At 39.1% G+C, this 22,598-nt stretch overlaps 1 protein-coding gene and 1 long non-coding RNA gene across 5 annotated transcripts in view; one reads left to right on the plus strand and one right to left on the minus strand.

The window, feature by feature from the left end:
- Window positions 1–22,598, plus strand: part of LOC118766977 — a 389,104-nt gene that overhangs the window by 315,540 nt on the left and 50,966 nt on the right. The gene's annotated exons all lie outside the window — the stretch shown is intronic.
- LOC115221802 (copine-3) overlaps window positions 1–22,598 on the minus strand; it is a 65,124-nt gene that overhangs the window by 4,822 nt on the left and 37,704 nt on the right. For 3 of the 4 annotated variants that reach the window (XM_036510870.1, XM_036510869.1, XM_036510868.1), the window contains exons 6-14: window positions 22,152–22,235; window positions 19,335–19,424; window positions 15,819–15,917; window positions 15,546–15,623; window positions 13,177–13,236; window positions 8,912–9,045; window positions 6,425–6,531; window positions 3,655–3,797; window positions 1,980–2,237 (exon numbers count right to left, since the gene is read on the minus strand). In XM_036510870.1, coding sequence (XP_036366763.1) covers window positions 1,980–2,237; window positions 3,655–3,797; window positions 6,425–6,531; window positions 8,912–9,045; window positions 13,177–13,236; window positions 15,546–15,623; window positions 15,819–15,917; window positions 19,335–19,424; window positions 22,152–22,235 — 1,053 coding nt within the window. The remainder of the gene's footprint in view (window positions 1–1,979; window positions 2,238–3,654; window positions 3,798–6,424; window positions 6,532–8,911; window positions 9,046–13,176; window positions 13,237–15,545; window positions 15,624–15,818; window positions 15,918–19,334; window positions 19,425–22,151; window positions 22,236–22,598) is intronic. The other variant, XM_029792037.2, reaches the window with a different exon arrangement.

Genomic DNA, 22,598 nt, shown 5'->3' on the forward strand with positions numbered 1-22,598 from the left:
ATAAGATACCTGCTTTTGGTTACACTGCACCGAAAAATGTGGTAGTAGTTAGGAATCTAAATCGTAGGAGACAGACACACAACTTCACTTTTATATATAAAGATATGGCTTTTACAGTTTAAATTTAGATATGATCTATGAATAAGACAACTGTGATTGGTTAAAATTCTGACACCAGTATAGTGATGTGTTCATAACAAAGACACATAACTCTTGCAGGTCCAATACATCTGACTGCAAATAGGTACCTAAGAGCAAGGCTCACTTCACAGCACATTGTATTTTTAATAAATTTTAATTGACTCTCCGTCTTTTCTTGACAAGAGTTAGTCATTAACCCTTTTGTTACTGTATTTATTTTGAGATGCTCAGTGTTTCTTTCAGTTACTTTAAATATAACAAAGGATTTAGTGAAATAACTTAGTTATCATTCAGCTAGTGTTAGGAACATAAATTGTGACTAAAGGTTTGGTGGAAGATTTTAATTCAGAACTTTTGAAAACAAGACATTAGTACTGAGAGCCAGAGCCGGTTTCAGCCAGGTTGGTAACGAAAGGGTTAAGATAATGATTGTAATTCTAATTAAAATTTCTTGGTTCACTAAATTAAGTATACTGGCTTCTACTTTATTGTTTCATGAAGGTACTTCAGAGTAGTATAATAAATACTCTAATCAGCTGTATCACTGTAAACTCATCAAATTCATTCAATTGTTAATTTGCAGCACTGAGTTTAGTTCTGTTCACCAGAAAAATTATGTGCAGCAGATTGGTGTTGTATGTTGAAGAATGTTTGTTTCTCACCTGCTTACTGTTGGAAAAAACCTACTAGAATATAAAATGACATGTGCCCCAGCAAGGTAAAAATGACATGTACCTCATAACATAACTCAATGACATAAAATGACATGTACCTATGCAACATAAATATGACACATACCCCAGCAACATAAACATGATATGTATCCCAACAACATAAAATGACATATACCCAAGCAACATAAGCATTATGTGTAACCCAGCAACATAAAAATGACGTGCAACTTAACAACATAGACTGACAATCTATCTGTGGCTTTATATAGCTATGGTAAGACCTCACCTGGAATTTGCATCACCGGTCTGGAACCCCTATCTTGCCCAGGATATCAATCGTCTGGAAGCTGTTCAGCGACATGCAACTAAAAGAATACATTCCATCAGGCATTTGCCATATCCTGAATGCCTTACTTCCCTGGGCATGGACACATTGAAACTCCGACGTCTGGCAGCTGACTTGGCAGACACCCATAAAATTATTAACCATCTTACTAACAATAACTCTGAGCACCTTTTCAAACTCCACCCGTCTAACACCCGTGGACATATTTACAAAGTCAGAAAACAGCACAGGTCCCATGACTTTCAGAAACATTTTTTCATGCTGAGAGTTGTTGAAGCATGGAACAAACTGCCGGCATCAGTTGTTAGTTGTCGGAGCACTGCATCCTTCAAAACTTCCATGCTTTCTGAGATTTGCCAACACTACACTTGATTTTCTCCCCTCTATACACACGCAAGCATGTATCTGACTCATACACTGTTCGCTTTCCAGACATTTGTACATTACTGCATATGTTTTATACGCATTTTCTGACAAGTTGTGGTGTACCTGGGCACTGTATACAATAATCTCATTATTATTATTATTTTATAAAAATGACATTACCCCAACAACATAAAAATGACATACCCAAGCAACATGAAATGACATATATCCCAGCAACATAAAAATGATATGACATGGACCCCAGCAGCATATATTGACATGTGCAGCAGCAGCAAAATGACATGTATGTACCCCAGCAACTTAAACACACCATGTACCTCAGCCAAATAAGCATGACAGTTACTCCAAGCAACCTAGAGGCAACGAACAATACCATGAAACTAGCTTGAGCTAAGCTAACTAGTTTTAAAAAACAATCTTCAGAAACGTACATAGTTTTCATCAATATTTACCCTGACAAATGAACGGAAGGGTACAAACTGCACAATATCCCGGTGTGCTTTTTTTCCTGACTTGGACTTCAGGACACCTTCATCACCATCCAGGAAATTCATGTTTGTGAAGTCAGCATTACCGATTCCAACAATGATGAGAGACATGGGTAAGCTTGATGCCTCAATAATTGCTTCCACAGTATCGTTCATGTCAGTAATGACACCATCTGTTAGCAATAACAAGATGAAATAGGCCTGCAATTATATAAGAATATCATCTATGAGCAGCATATCATATAAGGAATCCCAACAGAGATAAAGACAGATTAATAACAATTTGTAATATAGATTTGTGGGGAGGAGTAAAGTCAATTTAATTTATCTCAGTACATAACTGGCATCGAATGTTGTTGACCATAGAAGGAAGAAAGGCACAAACTTGATTATAGATATGGGTGAGCATTGACTGGAGTTCAGAACATAAAGGGACATAACTAAATACCTTTGAGTGAGGAGTATAGTTGAATGAATTGACCTAAGTACTGATTATTGGTTTCAAATTTTGGTACAAGGTCAGGAAATTTGGAGGGGGCCAGTTGATTATATTAACCCCATTGTTCAACTGGTACTTATTTTATAAATCCTGAAAGGATGAAAGGCAAAGTCATCCTTGGCAGAATTTGAATTTAGAACAAAAAAATGGATGAATTGCTGCTAAGCATTTTGTCTGGCATACTTATGATTCTTATTTCTTTATTGCCCACAAGGGGCTAAACATAGAAGGGACAAACAAGGACAAAGGGATTAAGTTGATTACATCGACCCCAGTGTGTAACTGGTACTTAATTTATTGACCCGGAAAGGATGAAAGGCAAAGTCAACCTCGGCAGAATTTGAACTCAGAACGTAATGGCAGACGAAATACCACTAAGAGTTTCGCCTGGCATGCTAATATTTCTGCCAGCTCACTGCCTCAAAGTTGTTACAGGGATGTAAACACACCAGCATCGGTTGTGAAGCGATGTTGGGGGGGGGGGGCAGACAAACACAGACACACAAACATATATACACACATACATATATATGACGGGCTTCTTTCAGTTTCCGTCTACTAAATCCATTCACAAGGCTTTGGTTGGCCTGAGGCTATAGTAGAAGACATTTGCCCGAGGTGCCACGCAGTGGGACTGAACCCAGAACCATGTGGTTGGTAAGCAAGCTACTTACCACACAGCCACTCCTATGCCTTTGCTAGCATGGAAAGAAGTTTTCCGAGTTCTCCCAGTTTTACCTTTGTTCCTACACACACACACACACAACAGACTTCCATGCAGTTTCTATTTATTAAATTAACCCACAAAGCATTGGGCTATATTAGAAGACACATGCCCAAGGTGCTGGCTCATTGTGTTCAAATTCCTTCAAGGTCAATTCTGCCTCTCATCCTTTCAGATTTGCCCATCTTTGTATTGTCCCTTCTCCACTGGCACTTTTCTCCTCCACCTTGTTACTGTCCCTCCATTCTAGTAGAATCCTCCCACATTTGTAATGTCCCCCTCCACCCTGGTACTAACCTCTCCTTTTTAGTAATGTTCCCACTACCCTGATAATGTTCTGTCCCCATGGGTATTATCCCTCCATTTTGGAAAGTGGAATTAAAACAAATCCTTACTGCTGCTCCTTTTGTAGCCTCTTCATTCTGTGCTGCAAAAGCAAATTTAGCCACATGTCGAATAATAGGGGCTACATTTGTTGGCCCCCACAGCTGTATCTGGCGAATGCAGTTCTGGTAAGCAGTTAGAACACCATGAATCCCTGCAAATAAAACAGTAATTATTAATGTTGTTGTTGTTGTTGTTATTGTTATTACTCTTTACTCTCTCTCTTTTACTTGTTTCAGTCATTTGACTGCAGCCATGCTGGAGCACCGCCTTTAGTCGAGCAAATCGACCCCGGGACTTATTCTTTGTAAGCCCAGTACTTATTCTATCAGTCTCTTTTGCCGAACCGCTAAGTGACGGGGACGTAAACACACCAGCATCGGTTGTCAAGCAATATTAGGGGAACAAACACAGACACACAAACACACACATATATATATATACATATATACGACAGGCTTCTTTCAGTTTCCGTCTACCAAATCCACTCATAAGGCATTGGTCGGCCCGGGGCTATAGCAGAAGACACTTGCCCAAGATGCCACGCAGTGGGACTGAACCCAGAACCATGTGGTTGGTTAGCAAGCTACTTACCACACAGCCTATTATTATTATTATATTATTATTATTATTATTATTATTATTAAAGTGATGAACTGGCAGCATTGTTAGTATACTGGACAAAATGCTTAGCAACATTTTGTTGGTCTTTATGTTCTGAGGTCAAATCTTAGAGCGGCTGATTTTGCCTTTCATCCTTTCAGGGTTGATGAAATAATTACCAGTTAAGTGCTGCCAAAATTTCAGGCCCTATGTCTAGGGAGTACAATTTGTATGGCTTGGAGAAGAGGATGCTCACTGTAAGGCAGGGGGAGGCGGTGCACATAAGGAGAAGGGAGCACACAGTGTGGGGTTGGGAGAAGGGGAGTGCATGAACGTGGTACTTAAACGTTAAGTTTCATGGAAGATATGCAACATCCATGTATCAATCTCAAAATCCTAGCTGTCCCCAACAGAGCAGGTTTTTGGGCATGCTCTGCCCTCATGTCAATTCCAGTTTCTCTGACATATTTCTGAAACTTGGTTGTTAGTGCTCCGAGTGTCCCTACAACTACTGGGTTTTAAAGTTACATGATAATTATTATTATTATCGCACAGGCGCAGGAGTGGCTGTGTGGTAAGTAGCTTGTTTACCAACCACATGGTTCAGGGTTCAGTCCCACTGCGTGGCACCTTGGGCAAGTGTCTTCTACTATAGCCTCGGGCCGACCAAAGCCTTGTGAGTGGATTTGGTAGACGGAAACTGAAAGAAGCCCGTCGTATATATGTATATATATGTATGTGCGTGTATGTTTGTGTGTCTGTGTTTGTCCCCCTAGCATTGCTTGACAACCGATGCTGGTGTGTTTATGTCCCCATCACTTAGCGGTTCGGCAAAAGAGACCGATAGAATAAGTACTGGGCTTACAAAGAATAAGTCCCGGGGTCGAGTTTCTTGATTAGAGGCGGTGCACCAGCATGGCCGCAGTCAAAATGACTGAAACAAGTAAAAAGAGAAAAAAAGAGAAAAAAAAAAGAGAATAATCTGCGTTATTTCTGAAATCACCCAAACAGGAAAGGGATCTGTTGTGGAAGTATTCCAACCACCTCTAAGTGACTAAAGGTGGCCTGGCTCATTGTTATAAAACAAAGAACTGTCAGCAATTGGCAGTTTGTGTTGGCAGCAGTTCACTGTGAGCCTTTAATATAGAGTATGGGGTCTCATGTAATAGTATTGTGTATATGCTTTCTTCTGCCCTGCTTTGCTATATAATATAACCAATACAAGGATCTAAAAGGATTTAACAACTGGAAAAATGGCAGGTGATTATTTGAGCTGTTTTATAGACACAGAAAAAGAATTCTATGTACATTAAGCCTTCATTTTTCTTTGATGTCTCTTGTTAGCCAAAATCTGACACAGAGATAATTAAGATATTTCCACATGGTCTATATGGACTGTGAGCCCCTTCATATCAGGCAACAATAGAATATTTACCAGTTTTCTGTCACTTAATAGGTGCAGGAGTGGCTGTGTGGTAAGTAGCTTGCTTACCAACCACATGGTTCCAGGTTCAGTCCCACCGTGTGACACCTTAGGGAGCAAGTGTCTTCTACTATAGCCTTGGACTGACCAAAGCCTTGTCAGTGGATTTGGTAGATGGAATTTGAAAGAACCCCGTCATATATGTGTGTGTGTGTGTATTTGTTTTTGTGTCTCTGTTTGTCCCCCCCACCAACATCGTTTGACAACTGATGCTGGTATGTTTACGTCCCTTTAACATAGCAATTCAGCAACAGAATAAGTACTAGGCTTACAAAGAATAAGCCCTGGGATCAATTTGCTTGACTAAAGGTGGTGCTCCAGCATGGCCACAGTCAAATGACTGAAACAAGTAAATGAATAAAAGTATAATAAACTTTCTCAGTAAAACTAGTGGGCGTTAATAAATGACAGTAACAAATTTGTGGATACTATCTTTCAAACACACACTCTGGTCCTTAGGCCCAGTGTATCCCTATTAATAGTTCAGTTAAGCTGCAATTTAGCTTACATCAACAAACATACATAGAAGCATACATAAGGTACTGTGTTGTAGAAATGAACCCAGAACCATGTAACTGAGAAGTGAACATTTTAACTATCCAGCCATACATCTATGTACTACTATTACTACTACACATATTATATTTATATGCCAAGTAGTCCTTAGTTAATTGTGATAAGAATATGGTTCATACCTTCACAGAATGGGTTCTGAGGGTTAAAGTTGATTGCAAACTCATGGAATACTTCAAAAGTTGGTGGAAGCTTGGCTCCAAATCCAAGAGCTGGAAAGAATTTATCTCTGAAAAAGTAAGGTACATGATTGAGTTTCTTCCTGTTTTTTTTTTTTAAGTGAGGCAAGCAATGGTGATTAAAAATCTTAAGCGAAAAAATTACAATGCCTGCAATGGTATATGGGACATTGAACAAATGAAAACACCACTATCTTCTCTTGTCTAATTACTAGTGAGGAACTTCAGAATGAATTACCTCCACTCTTATCCTACAACAAACCTGGTTTGCTACCAAATTTAAAATATAAAAGCAGCAAAGATGTTTAGCAGCATTTCTTCCAGCTCTTTGTGTTCTGAATTCAAATTCAACTAATGTCAAGCTTGCCTTTTCTTCTTTCAGGATTGGGGTCAAAGTAATTGGCTTGCCCCCACCTCTTAAAGCCTGTTTGAGATAAACTCTACTGGCATGGAAGTGCCGTCAGCCGGGCTTGCCCGAGGTGCACCCAGGATGACAAAACCATTCTGCATGCACTCATCCAGTACCCGAATATTGCTGACCTGTGGGTTTATATCGAACAGCTACTGTCGCGTATAGGACGGATCCGGCTATCAGCTGAATCCATAGTGAGGATTGCTCCGCCGACCTCCTTTAATTGGGAGGGCAAGGCAATTTTCCTTTGTCTAGTGGCTGTAGCAAAAGAGGTGGTATGGTGGACCTGTTTGAAAGGGCTAAAGTCAGACACTTTCCTCTTTGGCCAAGGCCTCATCAACTTTTTCAAGTTCCACTTGAAAAGGAAGATGAGAGTAGAGAGGGAAGTGCTTTCTTGTAGTAAATTTATTGAAAGGTGGGTGAATGTCGAAAAAATGGACCAGTATGAATGGACCAATTCTGAGGTTACATCTGTGAAAAAAAAAGGTAATATAAAAAGAGAAGGGGCTCTCTACCCCCTTTTGACCAGGCTCCCGTGGCTTTTATAGGTTTTTCCATGAGTAACCTTTTGAAGCGCCTCCCCCTATTGGGAGTTTTACTTGTTATATATATTTTCGTTGTTATTTTGAATGTTTACACGGACCTTTCTTTCGGACAAAACCCTTTGTACTTTGCGTCCTATATTTGTCCTTACATGTTTCTTTGATTTATGTTAGCCCTTGTGGCCAATAAACCAGAATTAATTATTATTATCATTACTATTATTATTATTATCATTATCATTATCATTATTATTATTATTATTATTATTCCGTTCGTGGCCGTTTGCCAGCTCCGTCTGGCTCCTGTGTGGGTGGCACGTAAAAAGCACCCACTACACTCGCGGAGTGGTTGGCGTTAGGAAGGGCATCCAGCCGTAGAAACATTGCCAGATCAGACTGGGCCTGATGCAGCCTTCTGGCTTCACAGACCCCAGTTGAACCGTCCAACCCATGCTAGCATGGAAAACGGACGCTAAATGATGATGATGATGATGATGATTATTATTATTAAGGTGGTATGCTGGGCAAAATGCTTAGTGGAATTTTGTCCATCCTTATATTTGAAGTTCAAACTTTGCCTTTTGGGGTCCAGCTGAAGAGGGATAAAAATAAAAAAAGGTGGGGGTGGATTTATGAATATGTGTGTGGACACAGGACTCCCAAAAGCAATGTGATAATAGACTGATCAAAATAGGGTAAATAGAAATCTAAAAGACAAGAATCATAATCTGGGAATTTACATCCAGTCAATACTGATAGTCCTATAAGGGAGTTTTTATATGGCTACTCAATTTGCTACAAAGAGCAGCCAAATTTCTTTAAGATTATGCTCTGCCAGAGGAAAGGACTCATTAGATAATGTGGTCCATAGGGAACTATACTGAAGAAAAAAAAAACAACTAAAAGGCACAACTGTGGCTATGTGGTAAGAAGCTTGCTTCTCAACCACATGGTTCCAGGTTCAGTCCCACTGTGTGGCACCTTGGGCAAGTGTCTTGTACTATTGTCTCAGTTTGACCAAAGTTTTGTGAGTGGATTTGGTAGATGGAAACTGAAAGAAGCCTGCTGTATATGTGTGTGTATTTCTGTGTTTGTGTGCATGTGTGTGTGTGAGTGTGTTTGTGTTTGTGTGTTCGTGTGTGTGTGTGTCTGTGTGTATGTGTATATCTGTCTGTGTTCCCCACCACTGCTTGACAACTTGTGTTTGTGGTTTTTATGTCCCTGTAACTTAGTGGTTTGGCAAAAGAGACTGACAGGATAAGTACCAGGCTTTTAAAAAATAAGTCCTGTGGTTGATTTGTTCAGCTAAAACCCTTCAAGATGGCGCCCCAACATGGCCACAGTCAAACGACTGAAACAAGTAAAAGATAAAAGATAAAAAGAAAAGGATGGGTTTGAACCCCTTTCATCATAGTTCTGTTTGTTCAATGAAAGCCAAACCAAGAGTTAAACAACAGCAAGAAGAAAGCCACTTACGTGTCATAATCTTCACAGACTTGTCCCACTGATAGTATAGCTTGCATGTAATCATTTGGTCTTTCTGGATGTATATAGTGCAGAGAATTCACATCATTTGGATCACCATTTGATCCAGTGAAATCTACACCAACCTATAAATATAAAGACATACAAACACTAATAAATACATATATACATACGTGCGTTCATACATGCATACATACATATAAGAATTTAGAAACTTTGAGAGAATTGGAAATAATTTCTTTTTTGGAACAATGAGACTTGAAGCAGATAAACCTATAAATAATGGTTTCAAATTTTTGCCACAAGGCCATGAAGTTTTGTGAAGGGGATTTTGGATAGAAAAAGTTCGAGGCTATCTATGAGACATGAACCCACATCTTTAGTAGACATGATAAATGTCATACAATATATATATATATATATATGTGTGTGTGTGTGTGTGTGTGTGTGTGTGACAATTATTCAGTAGCCAAGATAAAACTCTGAGTTTCGGATGCCGAGGTGGAAATCCACACCACCATCTCTTCCGTTGTCTGGCCATCGGAAAAACGCTTTTGCCAAATGTATATGCATATACATACAAACCCACACACACATGTGAGTGAAGATGTGTATGTTTTTATAGTGATGTATGCATTTGCACGTGGGTGTGCCAGCGCACATGTGTACGTATGAACAGGTGTGCTTATGCATTTACTATGAACTTTTTACCTTATTTTAATTAGCGGTCATTCGAATTAGCACTTTTGTATAAATAGCGGTTTATAACACAGTAATTTCCCTTTGTATAACGGCTTTTTTCATAGCGTTTTTCCGATGGATTTCCACCTCGGCATCCGAAACTCAGAGTTTTATCTTGGCTACTGAATAATTGTCACATATTATATCTAAAGATAAATTCCTCTATTGACTAATATTGAGGTCTCTTTCTTTTGTTATCTTACCGTTTTTACCAATATATATATGTATGTGTGTTTTATTGTTGTTTACAAATAACACAGAAAAAATAAACAAACAGTTACCAGGGTAGCAAAAATTCACACAAGTAACAAGGATGTAACAACCTATTTATAAAGGTAGAAGCTCCAGGTTAAGGTGAAATGTTTTGTATAACACAGATAAATAAATAAAAGGGGTTAAATATAGGTGTTATTCAAATTCGTTTACTTCCGACACATGTTTCGAAGACAACATTGATATTATTCCAGAAGGAATAAAATGGTGTAAAACAATGCAATCTTCTCATCAGGGAAAGAAAGAAACCAAACATATCAATAAGACATTTTAACAGAATGGGATGACTGTGTATAATGATGAAGGGAATGCTATTAAGTTTAAAAAAAAAACGTTAATAAATATAACGTCAAAGGTAGCATATAGAAAGAGAAGGAGGAGAAGGAAAGAAACTAGCAGAAAACTAATAGTGGAGAAATATAGAGTGATGGGTGAATTAGAATAAAGGTTAAAAGCATGGAATTAGATATATTTAGTGGAAGTGAAATGTAAGAAGACAGTCAAAGGTCAAATTATATAGAGTGGTAGAAATCACTTATAGGAATTAAAGGTATGCTTCTGCCAATGTTTGCAACGATAAATGCCTTCTCTAAATGTGTTTGCAAGGGGAGTCTTTGAGAATAGAATATAAAACATTTCACTATTATAAAGCAAGCAGAAATGTTTACCTTTATCATATGGTAAAGAAATAGAGAGAATATTCCATTCCAAATTGAGAGAGAGAGAGGTTTCTTTTCAATTATATTGTTTATTTAGGAAGAGGAGAAAATTTTTGTTTTTGGACAAAGGGAGAAAGAGAAGATGATAGGGAACAGGGCGATTGAGAAAGAGGAAGAAAAGCAAAGGTGGGGGAATGGTAGACAGGGAGAGGGAGAGGTTTCTTTTCAATTTGGTTTGGTCAAATCCATTGAAATTTCATTACATTTCCAGAAAGCATTTTTTCTTTCTCCTCTTTCCTTTCTCATTGTATACTTACCAACATATTTGTAAATATAGATATTTTCTCATTATATATATATAGTAGGTGGTAGTGGCTAAATGACCTTTCAAGATGTCAATTTTAGGAAGTAGGATGGGAAAGATAAGAAAAAAGAGGAAGAAAGAAAGAAGAAAAATGATTCTTAAGTGGGTGCACAGAAACTGATGTAATTGACAACCCCTATTCCACCCAAACTTCAGACCTTGTACCTATAGCAGACTGAATTATCATTGTGGCACATAAAAAGCACCATTTGGGCATGGCTGTTGCCAGTACTACCAAACTGGCCCTAAAAACACCCACTACACTCTCGGAGTGGTTGGCATTAGGAAGGGCATCCAGCTATAGAAACTCTGCCAGATCAGATTATAGTCTGGTTCGCCAGACCTCAGTCAAATTGTCCAAGCCATGCTAGCATGGAAAGCAGATATTAAATGATGATGATGATGATGATCAGGGTGGCGAGCTGGTAGAATTGTTAGCATGCCAGACAAAATGCTTAGCAACATTTTGTCCATCTTATCACTCTGAGTTCAAATTCTGCTGAGGTCGACTTTGTCTTTCATCCTTTCAGAGTCGATGAAATCAGTACCAGTTGAGTACTGGGTTGAGGTAATTGACTAGCTTCTTCCCACAAAATTTCAAGCCTTGCATCTATTGTAGAAAGGATTGTTATTATTACTATTATTATTATTAAGGTGGTGAGCTGGCAGAATCGTTAGCACACCGAACAAAATGCTTAGTGTTATTTCATCTGCCGCTATGTTCTGAGTTCAAATTCCACTGAAGTTGACTTTACCTTTTATCTTTTTGGGATTGATAAATTAAGTAGGAGGGAAACACTGGGATTGCTGTAATCGACTAGTCCCCTCCCACTAAATTTTAAGCCTTCTACCTTTAATAGAAAGGATTATTATTATTATTATTTTTTATTATTATTATTATTATTATTAAGGTGGTGAGCTGGCAGAATCGTTCGTGCATTGGTCAAAATACTTAGCAGTATTTTGCCCATTGCTACATTCTGAATTCAAATTCTGCCGAGGTCAACTTTGCCTTTCATCCATTTGGGGTCAATAAAATAAGTACCAATTGAACACTGGGGTCGATGTAATCAACTCATTTCCTCCCCACAAAAACTGCTGTTCTTGTGGCAAAATTTGAAACCATCTTTATTATCATTATTATTATTCTATGTTTGACTTTTGCTTTACATTTGCACAAGCTGGCTTCAAGTCTCATCCAGAGACCTCAAGAGACAAGTAGTTGGAAGTTCATGTTGGTGTTATGCCTAGGGTGCCATATATTTGGTTTTGTACTTAGTGTTGTATGAGTGAATGCCTAAAAAAAATCATACGAAAATTATGTTTGTTTTAAAACTTGAGATTACAAAGAAAGTATTTTGCGTAGGATATGAGCAGTTCCCATGAGCACTATTTTTTGAATTTCTGCCATTTTGGGGTTTCCTGGTATTTGAGTTAGGTAGCGATCAGCCCCTTTTGCTATCATTCCCAGGGCACCTATGACAACAGGTATTGTTTTAGTCTTCAGGTTCCACATTTTGCTGATTTCTATTTCCAGATCTTTATATTTGCTCAGTTTCTGGTAGGTCTTGACAGATACGTTTATATCGATTGGGACAGTCATATCAATGAGGAGGCATGTTTTTTGTCTGAAATCTTTTACTATGATGTCTGGCCTTATTATTATTATCCTTATCATTACTATTATTATTATTATCATTATCATTATTATAAGGCAATAAGCTGACAGAATCATTAGCATGTCAGACAAAATGTCTAACTGCATTTCTTTTGTTTTTACAATGAGGTTGACTTTACCTTTCATCCTTTCAGTACCAGTGAGCAATGGGGTCAAAATAGTCAACGATACCCCTCTCCTCGAATTCCAGACTTTATGCCAATAGCAGAAAGAATTATTATTTCTATTATTCCTTTGGTAGAATTGCTAGAATGCCAGACAAAATGCTTTGCTTTGCTCTGGATCTTTATGTTCTGAGTTCAAATTCTACTGAGGTCATCTTTGTCTTTTCACCCTTTTCAGGGTTGATAAAACAAAGTGCCAGTCAAATACTGGGGTTGATGGTATAGAATACTCCCTACCACATCAAAATTTCAGGCCTTAGCTAGTAGTAAATTATTGCATACTGCTATACTACTATTGGTGTAATGGAAAGGAAACACCCAGTTTGGGCAGGGATGTAAAGCAGTTAAAAAGAACAGAAGAAAAGAAAGAGTCTTACCGTAAAATTGATGTTTGTTCCTGCCATAATGTAGTTCAAAAAAGATGGTAATATTGACACCTGTAAGAAGAATGGACTCTTTGAAAATATTCCATTTAAATTTGAGGTTGCAATCATGCAATAAATGTTATTTACTATAGTGAAAATATATATGTGGAAGGAACCTGTGGAAGAGGTAGATCCAAGAAGATATGGGATGAGGTGGTGAAATGTCATTGAAGCGATAACAAGTGATTGAGACTTCTGGCGAAAGACAGTGCTTGAGAAGACACTTCAATCTAAGTGATATTGTGGTTGTGGACAGTGCCAGTGATGTGTGAAAAACACCTGTGCTGGTGACACTTAAAAAACACCCATGCCAGAGATACGTAAAAGACACCCGTGCTGGTGACATGTGAAAGACACTCAGAACACTCAGTGCAGTGGTTGGCATTAGGAAGGGCATCCAGCCATAGACCCCCCCAAACCAAAACTGAGTGGAGCCTGGTGCAGCTCTCTGGTTTACCATCTCCAGTCAAACTGTCTAACTCATACCAGCATGGAAAACATGTTAAATGACGCCGCCGATGATGCCACTGCCGCTGATGACGCCACCGCCGCCGATGACACCACCACCGCCGATGACGCCACCGCCGCCGATGACACCACCGCCACCGCTGCCGATGACGCCACCATCGCCGCCAACCAATATTAAACAGTATTCCTCAAGAATTTCATAACTATTTAATTTGATGGAGCTTTACTGATGCTGAAAATACTTTTGTCTCATACACATGAATGTAAAGTTAATGTCACCTAACACTTTAACTGTGCCTTTATGAGTCAATGGTGGAGGCATCCATGAGCCTCTTGTTCTGTTAAAAGCAGCAACCAAATTTTTAAATTATGCTGCTGGGCTGCCATAAAAAAGTAAAGTACAAACTGAACAACATAGTCAAGGATACTCTATACCTGATTTTAAAAAAAGCCCCAAAATAACCAAAAAAGCTGGGTATTTTTCACCATATGTCAGTTGAATGAAAGTTGACTTGAAGTCAAACATCAACAACAGTGCCCCAACCAATCTCATTTACTGTATTGTATTGAGCCATTCTCTACATGACCGTTGACCTGCTCAAAACATCAGCCAAATCTCTCTCAAATTGCACCCTAATGTCTTAGGAAACAACATGTTGAATAATGTAGCCCTGAGTTCCTTGCAAAAATGAAAAAGACAGGATGGTCATAGCTAGGATATCTTTGATGGTAGATCTGCTCAACAAAGGCTGACTTAGGGCTAAACAACATCAACAACTGTGTCATATCATATCATTATCATCATCATTTAACATCTGGTTTCCATGCTGGCATATATCAGGATACATTGTGTAATGTATCCTTCTTTCTTTAAGATGGTAGTACAGGGTTTTTGATCAACCCTGTAGAGCAACCCTGTAGAAGCTCCCTTGTTGCCAGGAAAAAAATGGGATGCTTTATATCATAAGCTTCTTCCATGAACATGGAGCAGAAAAACAACAGCAACAACTGCTTTCTATGAAAATTCTGGAATGCATTTGTAGAATAGAATGCTGTAGTCACTGAACCATGCCTACATTTTTAAGAAAATGTTGTTGGGGGTTTGCTGAGAAAAATGTGGGCTTTCTTTTAAGATCTCAAAGACTACAGGGAAGTGGACAGGAAGGAAGTTATTTCCAGAATAGAAATAAGCCTGAATACTTGCAACAAAGTGAATTCCGCTAAAACCCCCAGGGGTCACAAAATAGTTGCTTATTACACTATGTAATAAAATTTTTGTCCTTGGGTAGCAACTGTTATTTCTTATATGCTTACCCTTAGAAAATATGAAAAATGGATAATGTTTACTTCAAACTTTGCTTTTGTTACATTTATTCAAACCCCAAAGAAGCCTTCCTAACACATGGCTATGATGCTTTCCTATGCTTCATCTCAGAGATGCATGTATTGTCAGCCACTAAGAGACATGCTCAAGTGGTTAAGGTCAAGCAACTGACAAGCAAATCTGTGGTATTGACCAGAATATTTGCTATAACAATATTTCTGCTTCAGCAACTCAGACTGAATCTGTCTGAAATGTAATGGAAAATAGGCCAGTTTCAAAACATTGATGCCCAGGTCACAAAAGCAAAATCTGAAGGCAATAGTAGTCATTTCTTTTGATTCCTAGATAGAAGCAAATACAAAATAACATTTACTGACCAAAGACTGAAAAAAATAAAAATAAAAATATAGATTTTGTTACACAATGTTTACATAAAATCTCTCATTTTTAGGATCTCTTGCTAATAAATTTAAAATTATTTCTCTCATATGAGATTAATAGTTTGTATTAAAAAAAAGTGTTTGCTTACTTTACAGGCGTATAAAATAATACTTCCAGAACTTTTCTTTTTTGCAGCATTTTTGGGGTGAATACATAACTTGACAACCTGAAGACGAAGAAGAAAAAGAAGTAAAGTATTTATCTCTCTCCCACCCCTCTCGACATAAACCTTTCTGATCTTATACTGAAGTTGGAAGTGACTGGTGGAAATAGGAAAAAGTGATAAGAACACTTACTACATGATAACCACCCATCACTAAAAAACCAAAACCATCTGTTCTATTTATTAAGAAAATCTTACTTCATTACTTGAATTTGCTTTCATCATTTCTGTCAAAGTCATCTCACAACAACCAATCATATCATGGGATCCATCACTATCCCAGTCATAGCAGTTGATCTGAAATAAAGAATGAAATGTAAAAAACAAATTATTATTATTATTATTATTGTTGTTATTATTATTATCTTATATCTATAAAACTCAAAATGTCTGTGTGTTTGTGTGTGTGTGTGTGTGTATGCTTTTTATGCGTTTCCACATTTTTCATCCGATTTCGATGAAATTTGTTTTATTAAATGGCAAATTTATCCAGGCAAGTCACTGCTGTATTACCGATGCCTAGAGATATCCTCTTCTAGGAGTAAAATCGATAAAACTGAAGGGATCTCCCACTTTTTGCAAAAAAAAAATAAAGGCAAAAGTTGCAAGCAACAAAAGTTTTTACAGGAACATTCAATTTTTGAAAGCACTGGACAGGAACCTGAAAGACATCAGGGGCTGCATTAGTCCCATGGGAGGTGTTTCCTTCCTTCTGTTTGGTGATTTCAGACAAACCCTACCTATAATTCCAAAAGGCACCAGAGTCAATGCTGTAATGCCTTGCATTAAGTTATCTTCCCTGTGGCAGGATGTGGCAATTTTGACTCTCACAACAAACACGAGGGCCTAGCTTTTCAGTGACAACTTATCGGGTGACTTCTCCAAGCAACTTTTTCCTGATCTGTACATAAACTACCAAAACCTGAATTGGCTTTGCAAAAGAGCCATATTAGCTCCCAAAAATACATTTGTTGCAGAACTCAATGAAAACCTACTGCGAAGCCTTCCTGGAAACCTTCATACCCACAAATCTGTGGACACTGTTGTGGACCAAGAAGAAGCTGTTAATTTTCCCACAGAATTCCTCAATTCCTTGGACTCCTTGGGACTACAGCCTCATCAACTGCACCTCAAAATTGGAGCTCTGGTCATGCTGCTGAGGAACCTGGAGCCACCACGTCTGTGCAACAGAATGCGGTTAGTGGTAAAAAATGTGCTGCCTCATGTTATTGAAGTAACAATTGTTATGGGTCGTGGCATTGGAGACAATGTCTTTATACCCAGGATACCTCTTACTCCATCAGATAAGCAATGCCTCTGTCTCTTGCATTGACTTCAGTTTCCTCTTCGACTTTGCTTTGCCATGGCCATCAACAAGTCCCAAGGCCAAATGCTAACAATGATAGGCCTCCATTTAGGCTAACCATGCTTCTCACACAGCAAATTATATGTTGGATGCTCAAGAGTAGGATGCAAAAAAAACCTTTCCGTGTTTGCCCCGAAAGCCAAAACAAAAAATCTCGTCTACCGTGAGGTGCTGTAGGCCATCTAATATGCTGCAGCTTCTCTATCGAAACGGTTTATGGTCAATGAGTACTATTGTTGCTATTCTTTCAAAATTACCTATTTTTCTTAAGTCTTTTTTTTATTTTGTCCACAACAGCTTCTCAATCTCCTTGCAGATGGTCTGAGTTTTGGCATCACAGCACCCACAGCTTTTCATGTGAACAAAAAAGGACATTTATACCTGTGAACAGTTAACAATCCTTTCCAGAGCTATTGTGAGAACGATAACATGGCCCTTTTCAGGGCTACTTTACATTCAATTGTTGCACCTCCTGAGATGCTCTTGTGGCTTTTCCAGGGCTTTTCACCCTGTAGTTACTATTTTATTTATGGTCTATGGGAAAAAATCACTTCTTCCTCAATGTCAATTTTTGCAACTTAACGCAAAACATATTCAAAGAGATGTACAACAAAAGAAATGGTAGAACCTATTAAGACCACTGCCAAGTATTTAATACCTGAGCAACGCTGAGTACTACTGCTAGTTGTTGTCGTCGTCGTCGTCGTCGTCGTCATCGTCGTCGTCATCATCATCATCATCATCATTATTAAGGAAGCAAACTGGCAGAATTGTTAGCATGCCAGACAAATGCTTAGTGGCATTTTGTCTGTCTTTACATTCTGAGTTCAAATTCTGCCGAGGTTGACTTTGCCTTTCATCCCTTTGGGGGTCAATTAAATAAATGCCAGTTGAACACTGGGGCTAATATAATTGAATTATGCCCTCTTTGAAATTACTTGTCCCAAAATTTTAAACAACAAAAGCAACAACAACAGGTGTCTCTGCCACCACCACCACCATTATCATTATTATTATTTTCTGCTGAGGTCAACTTTGCCTTTCGTCCTTTCAGAGTTGATAAAAGAAGTACCAGTTGAGCACTGGGGTCAATGCAATCAACTATCCCCCTCCCAATAAATTTCAAGCAGTGTGCCTATATTAGAAAGAATTTCTACTGCTTCTACTAAGGGAAATGGATAGTAGATTTACTCTCTCTTTTCTCTTTTACTCTTTTACTTGTTTCAGTCATTTGACTGCGGCCATGCTAGAGTACCGCCTTTAGTCGAGCAAATCGACCCCAGGACTTATTCTTTGTAAGCTCAGTACTTATTCTATCAGTCTCTTTTTTTGCCGAACCGCTAAGTGATGGGAACGTAAACACACCAGCATTGGTTGTCAAGCAATGCTAGGGGGACAAACACAGACACACAAACACACACATACATATATATATATATATATATATATATATATATATATATAATATATATATATATATATATACACATATATATATATACGACAGGTTTCTTTCAGTTTCCGTCTACCAAATCCACTCACAAGGCATTGGTCAGCCCGGGGCTATAGCAGAAGACACTTGCCCAAGATGTCACGCAGTGGGACTAAACCCGGAACCGTGTGGTTGGTTAGCAAGCTACTTACCACAGAGCCACTCCTGCGCCTATTGGTAGAATTGGTAGAGCATCAAACAGAATGCTTTGTAGTACTCAGTTATGTCCATTCACACACTCTTATTTTAAATCCTTCCAGTGTTGGCTTTCTTTATTTCTTCAAGGATTCATAAAATAAGTTAAGTTTTGCATAGATTTTAATTGTATTTTTCTCACATTATTTGTGGTCACTTGTGCCAGAGCACTGGTCAGGGGATACATAACAACAGCAACAACAGCAATAGCACTGATACTGGAGGTCCTCATCATCATTTATCATTCATTTTTCCATGCTTTGTTGAGGCATATTTTCTGTCTGGATGCCCTTACTGTTGTCAACCCTCACCTATTTCCAAGTAAAGTAATATTTCCTTTTGGTCAGACATATTTTTCATGGAAGAATGGAAAAGAACAACACCACTTGTATGATGGTGATGCTCGTTTACAACCATGTCATGACAAGAGTACACACAAACACACACATATACATGTATATACAATGGGCTTCTCTAAGTTTGCCTGCTACCAAATCCACTCACAAGGCTTTGGTTGGCCTGGGGCTATAAGTGACCAAGGTGTCTTTCAGGGGAAGTGAACTTGAGACAACATGGTTATCAACCACACAGCCATGACTGTGCCCATGATGATAATTTTGATGATAGTGATAGTTATGATGATAATTATAAAAATGATTACCCGAATTGGAGCCTGCTTGTTTCCCTTACACAATGCGTGAGATGTAAGTTCAAATTTTTTCCATGTTGGATTCAAGTTATTCTTCACCACCTGTAAGATAATAGAGAGAGAGACATATAGAACAGGTAAATAATGGAATACTGAAACAACAATAGCAACAGTTGTACAAGCCAATCAAAGGTTTCTATGTAGCTGCTTAACCTGCTAGAAACAACAACTATACCTCTCTCAAATCGCATCTTACTGTCTTAAAAAAGAAAGAACACACTGGAAAATGTAGTCTCAGATACATTTTGTCTGAATGAAAGATGGTATGGTCATGACTGGAACACTCATGATCACAGTCATGTACCAGTCTGGAGCTAAAAAACAACATCACCAACCTATGAGAGTTTATGCCGTCACCTGCCTACTAGAAATAGCTGTTAACTCTCTTTCAAATCACACCTCACAGTTTCAAAAAGAGAGGACACATAAGATAATTTAGTCACAGACTTGGTATATCTGAATAAAAGATGGGATTGTCACATTTGGATTCCTTTTGGTAATTAATTAATTAGTTTGCTGGATCGGTGTTCGTGTGTGTCTAAACATAAACAGCAACACAAAGTCATTTGACTGCGGCCATGCTGGAGCACCACCTTTAGTCGAGCAAATCGACCCCGGGACTTATTCTTTGTAAGCCCAGTACTTATTCTATCGGTCTCTTTTGCCGAACCGCTAAGTGACGGGGACGTAAACACACCAGCATCGGTTGTCAAGCAATGCTAGGGGGACAAACACAGACACACAAATACATCATCATCATCATTTAACGTCCGCTTTCCATGCTAGCATGGGTTGGACGGTTCAACTGGGGTCTGGGGAGCCCGAAAACTGCACCAGTCCAGTCAGATCTGGCAGTGTTTCTACAGCTGGATGCCCTTCCTAATGCCAACCACTCCGAGAGTGTAGTGGGTGATTTTATGTGCCACCGACACAGGTGCCAGACGAGGCTGGCAAACGGCCACGCTCGGATGGTGTTTTTTTATGTGCCACCGACACAGGTGCCAGACGAGGCTGGCAGACGGCCACGCTCGGATGGTGTTTTTATGTGCCACCGACACAGGTGCCAGATGAGGCTGGCAAACGGCCACGATCGGATGGTGTTTGTTACGTGCCCACAGCACGGAGGCCAGTCGATGCGGTACTGGCTACGGCCACGTTCGGATGGTTTTCTTGTGTGCCACGTGCCACCGGCACTGGTACCACAAAGATACAAATTCCATTGATGTTCATCTATTTTGATTTGTTTTGATTTTCACTTGCCTCAACAGGTCTTCACAAGTGTCACAAGAAGGAAGGTAAGCACAGGTGGACTGACTACGTCCCAGGTAAGGGCCACGGGTTATGGCCTGACTAGTCTTGCCGGGTCTTCGGATGGTGTTTTTATGTGCCACCGACATAGGTGCCAGATGAGGCTGGCGAACGGCCACGATCGGATGGTGTTTGTTACGTGCCCACAGCACGGAGGCCAGTCGATGCGGTACTGGCTACGGCCTGTGCCACGTGCCACCGGCACTGGTACCACAAAGATACAAATTCCATTGATGTTCATCTATTTTGATTTGTTTTGATTTGATTTGATTTGATTTTGATTTTCACTTGCCTCAACAGGTCTTCACAAGTGTCACAAGAAGGAAGGTATGCACAGGTGGACTGACTACGTCCCAGGTAGGGGCCACAGGTTATGGCCTGACTAGTCTTGCCGGGTCTTCGGATGGTGTTTTTATGTGCCACCGACACAGGTGCCAGATGAGGCTGGCGAACGGCCACGATCGGATGGTGTTTGTTACGTGCCCACAGCACAGAGGCCAGTCGGTGCGGTACTGGCTACGGCCACATATATATATATATATATACACATATATATGACAGGCTTCTTTCAGTTTCCGTCTACCAAAGCCACTCACAAGGCATTGATTGGCCCAAGACTATAGCAGAAAACACTTGCCCAAGATGCCATGCAGTGGGACTGAACCTGGAACCATGTGGTTGGTAAGCAAGCTACTTATCCACACAGCCACTCCTGCGCCTATACCGATGCACTATTTTGAAAAAGGAAGGACAAAATAAACAATACAGTCCTGGATACATGCTTTACAAATAAGATGGAACGGTCAAAGCGAGAATGCTTTGGTCATGGATCTGCTTAATCAGAGCTAACCTGAAGCTAAACAACAACAATGATAAAAAATGAAAACGGCTACATAGATGAAACCTGATCTCTTCATTATTGGGTTATACTATTACTCTCTGAACCAAGTAATAAGATATAACACTACATCGTTATTACATTATTACTGAATGCAGACTCTCTTCATCCAGGACCTATGCCTTACTACCATCACAACATTGCACTTTGTACACAACCCAACCTATGTATAATATGCAGGAGGATGTAGAGTGTTTCCTCAAATCATTGAAGCCCACTCCTTCACCTGCAAATTCAGTTTCAGATAACACACACACACACACACACACACACAAACATACGTACGTATGTATTTATGTATTAACATATATACGTTAGCTCTTTGTTCCTGTCCATTACAAATTCGCTGACTACAACATACATGTGATCACAAAAACACAAATTTCATAACTTGCAAAGTAAACACGATATTACTAAACACATTGCCTCATGAAGGTCACTGCTAGCTCTCACTGCATACATAACCATGTGCTGCCATCTGTTGGTATGCTACAGAACTAGACTGGGAAAATTTTGATACGACCTCATAATAAAACCACAGACTCATTCTGTTCCTTACTTACTTCAGTTCGGTGAACCACCTGCCAGGATCCATCACTGTTTTGTCTTGAAAATTCCAAGAATGGGTCGGATTTTCCAAAAAAGTCCTGGAACATAACCAAATGATATAAAATCAGAAAAAATTGCATTGGAAATAAAATTAGATATAATAATGTTTTACCTTTTTCTAATAAACAAGAAGGCTGATAATCAGAAAAAGTATCCTCCTCCTCATCATCATCACACCACTACTAATAAAAGTAGTTTCTAATTTAGGAACAATACCTGTGGAGAAATTGATCAGCACCATTGACCCTAATCCTTGATTAGTACTTTATTTTATTGACCCTGAAAGGATGAAAGGCAAAGTCAACCTCAGTGGGATTTGAACCTAAAGAGTTGGAAAAATATTGCAAAATACATTTTCCAACATTCTAATGGTTCTCTCAATCCACCTCCCTCACTACTAT

This window comes from Octopus sinensis, linkage group LG18 (assembly GCF_006345805.1).
Source record: "Octopus sinensis linkage group LG18, ASM634580v1, whole genome shotgun sequence".
Classification (NCBI taxonomy): Eukaryota; Metazoa; Mollusca; class Cephalopoda; order Octopoda; family Octopodidae; genus Octopus; species Octopus sinensis.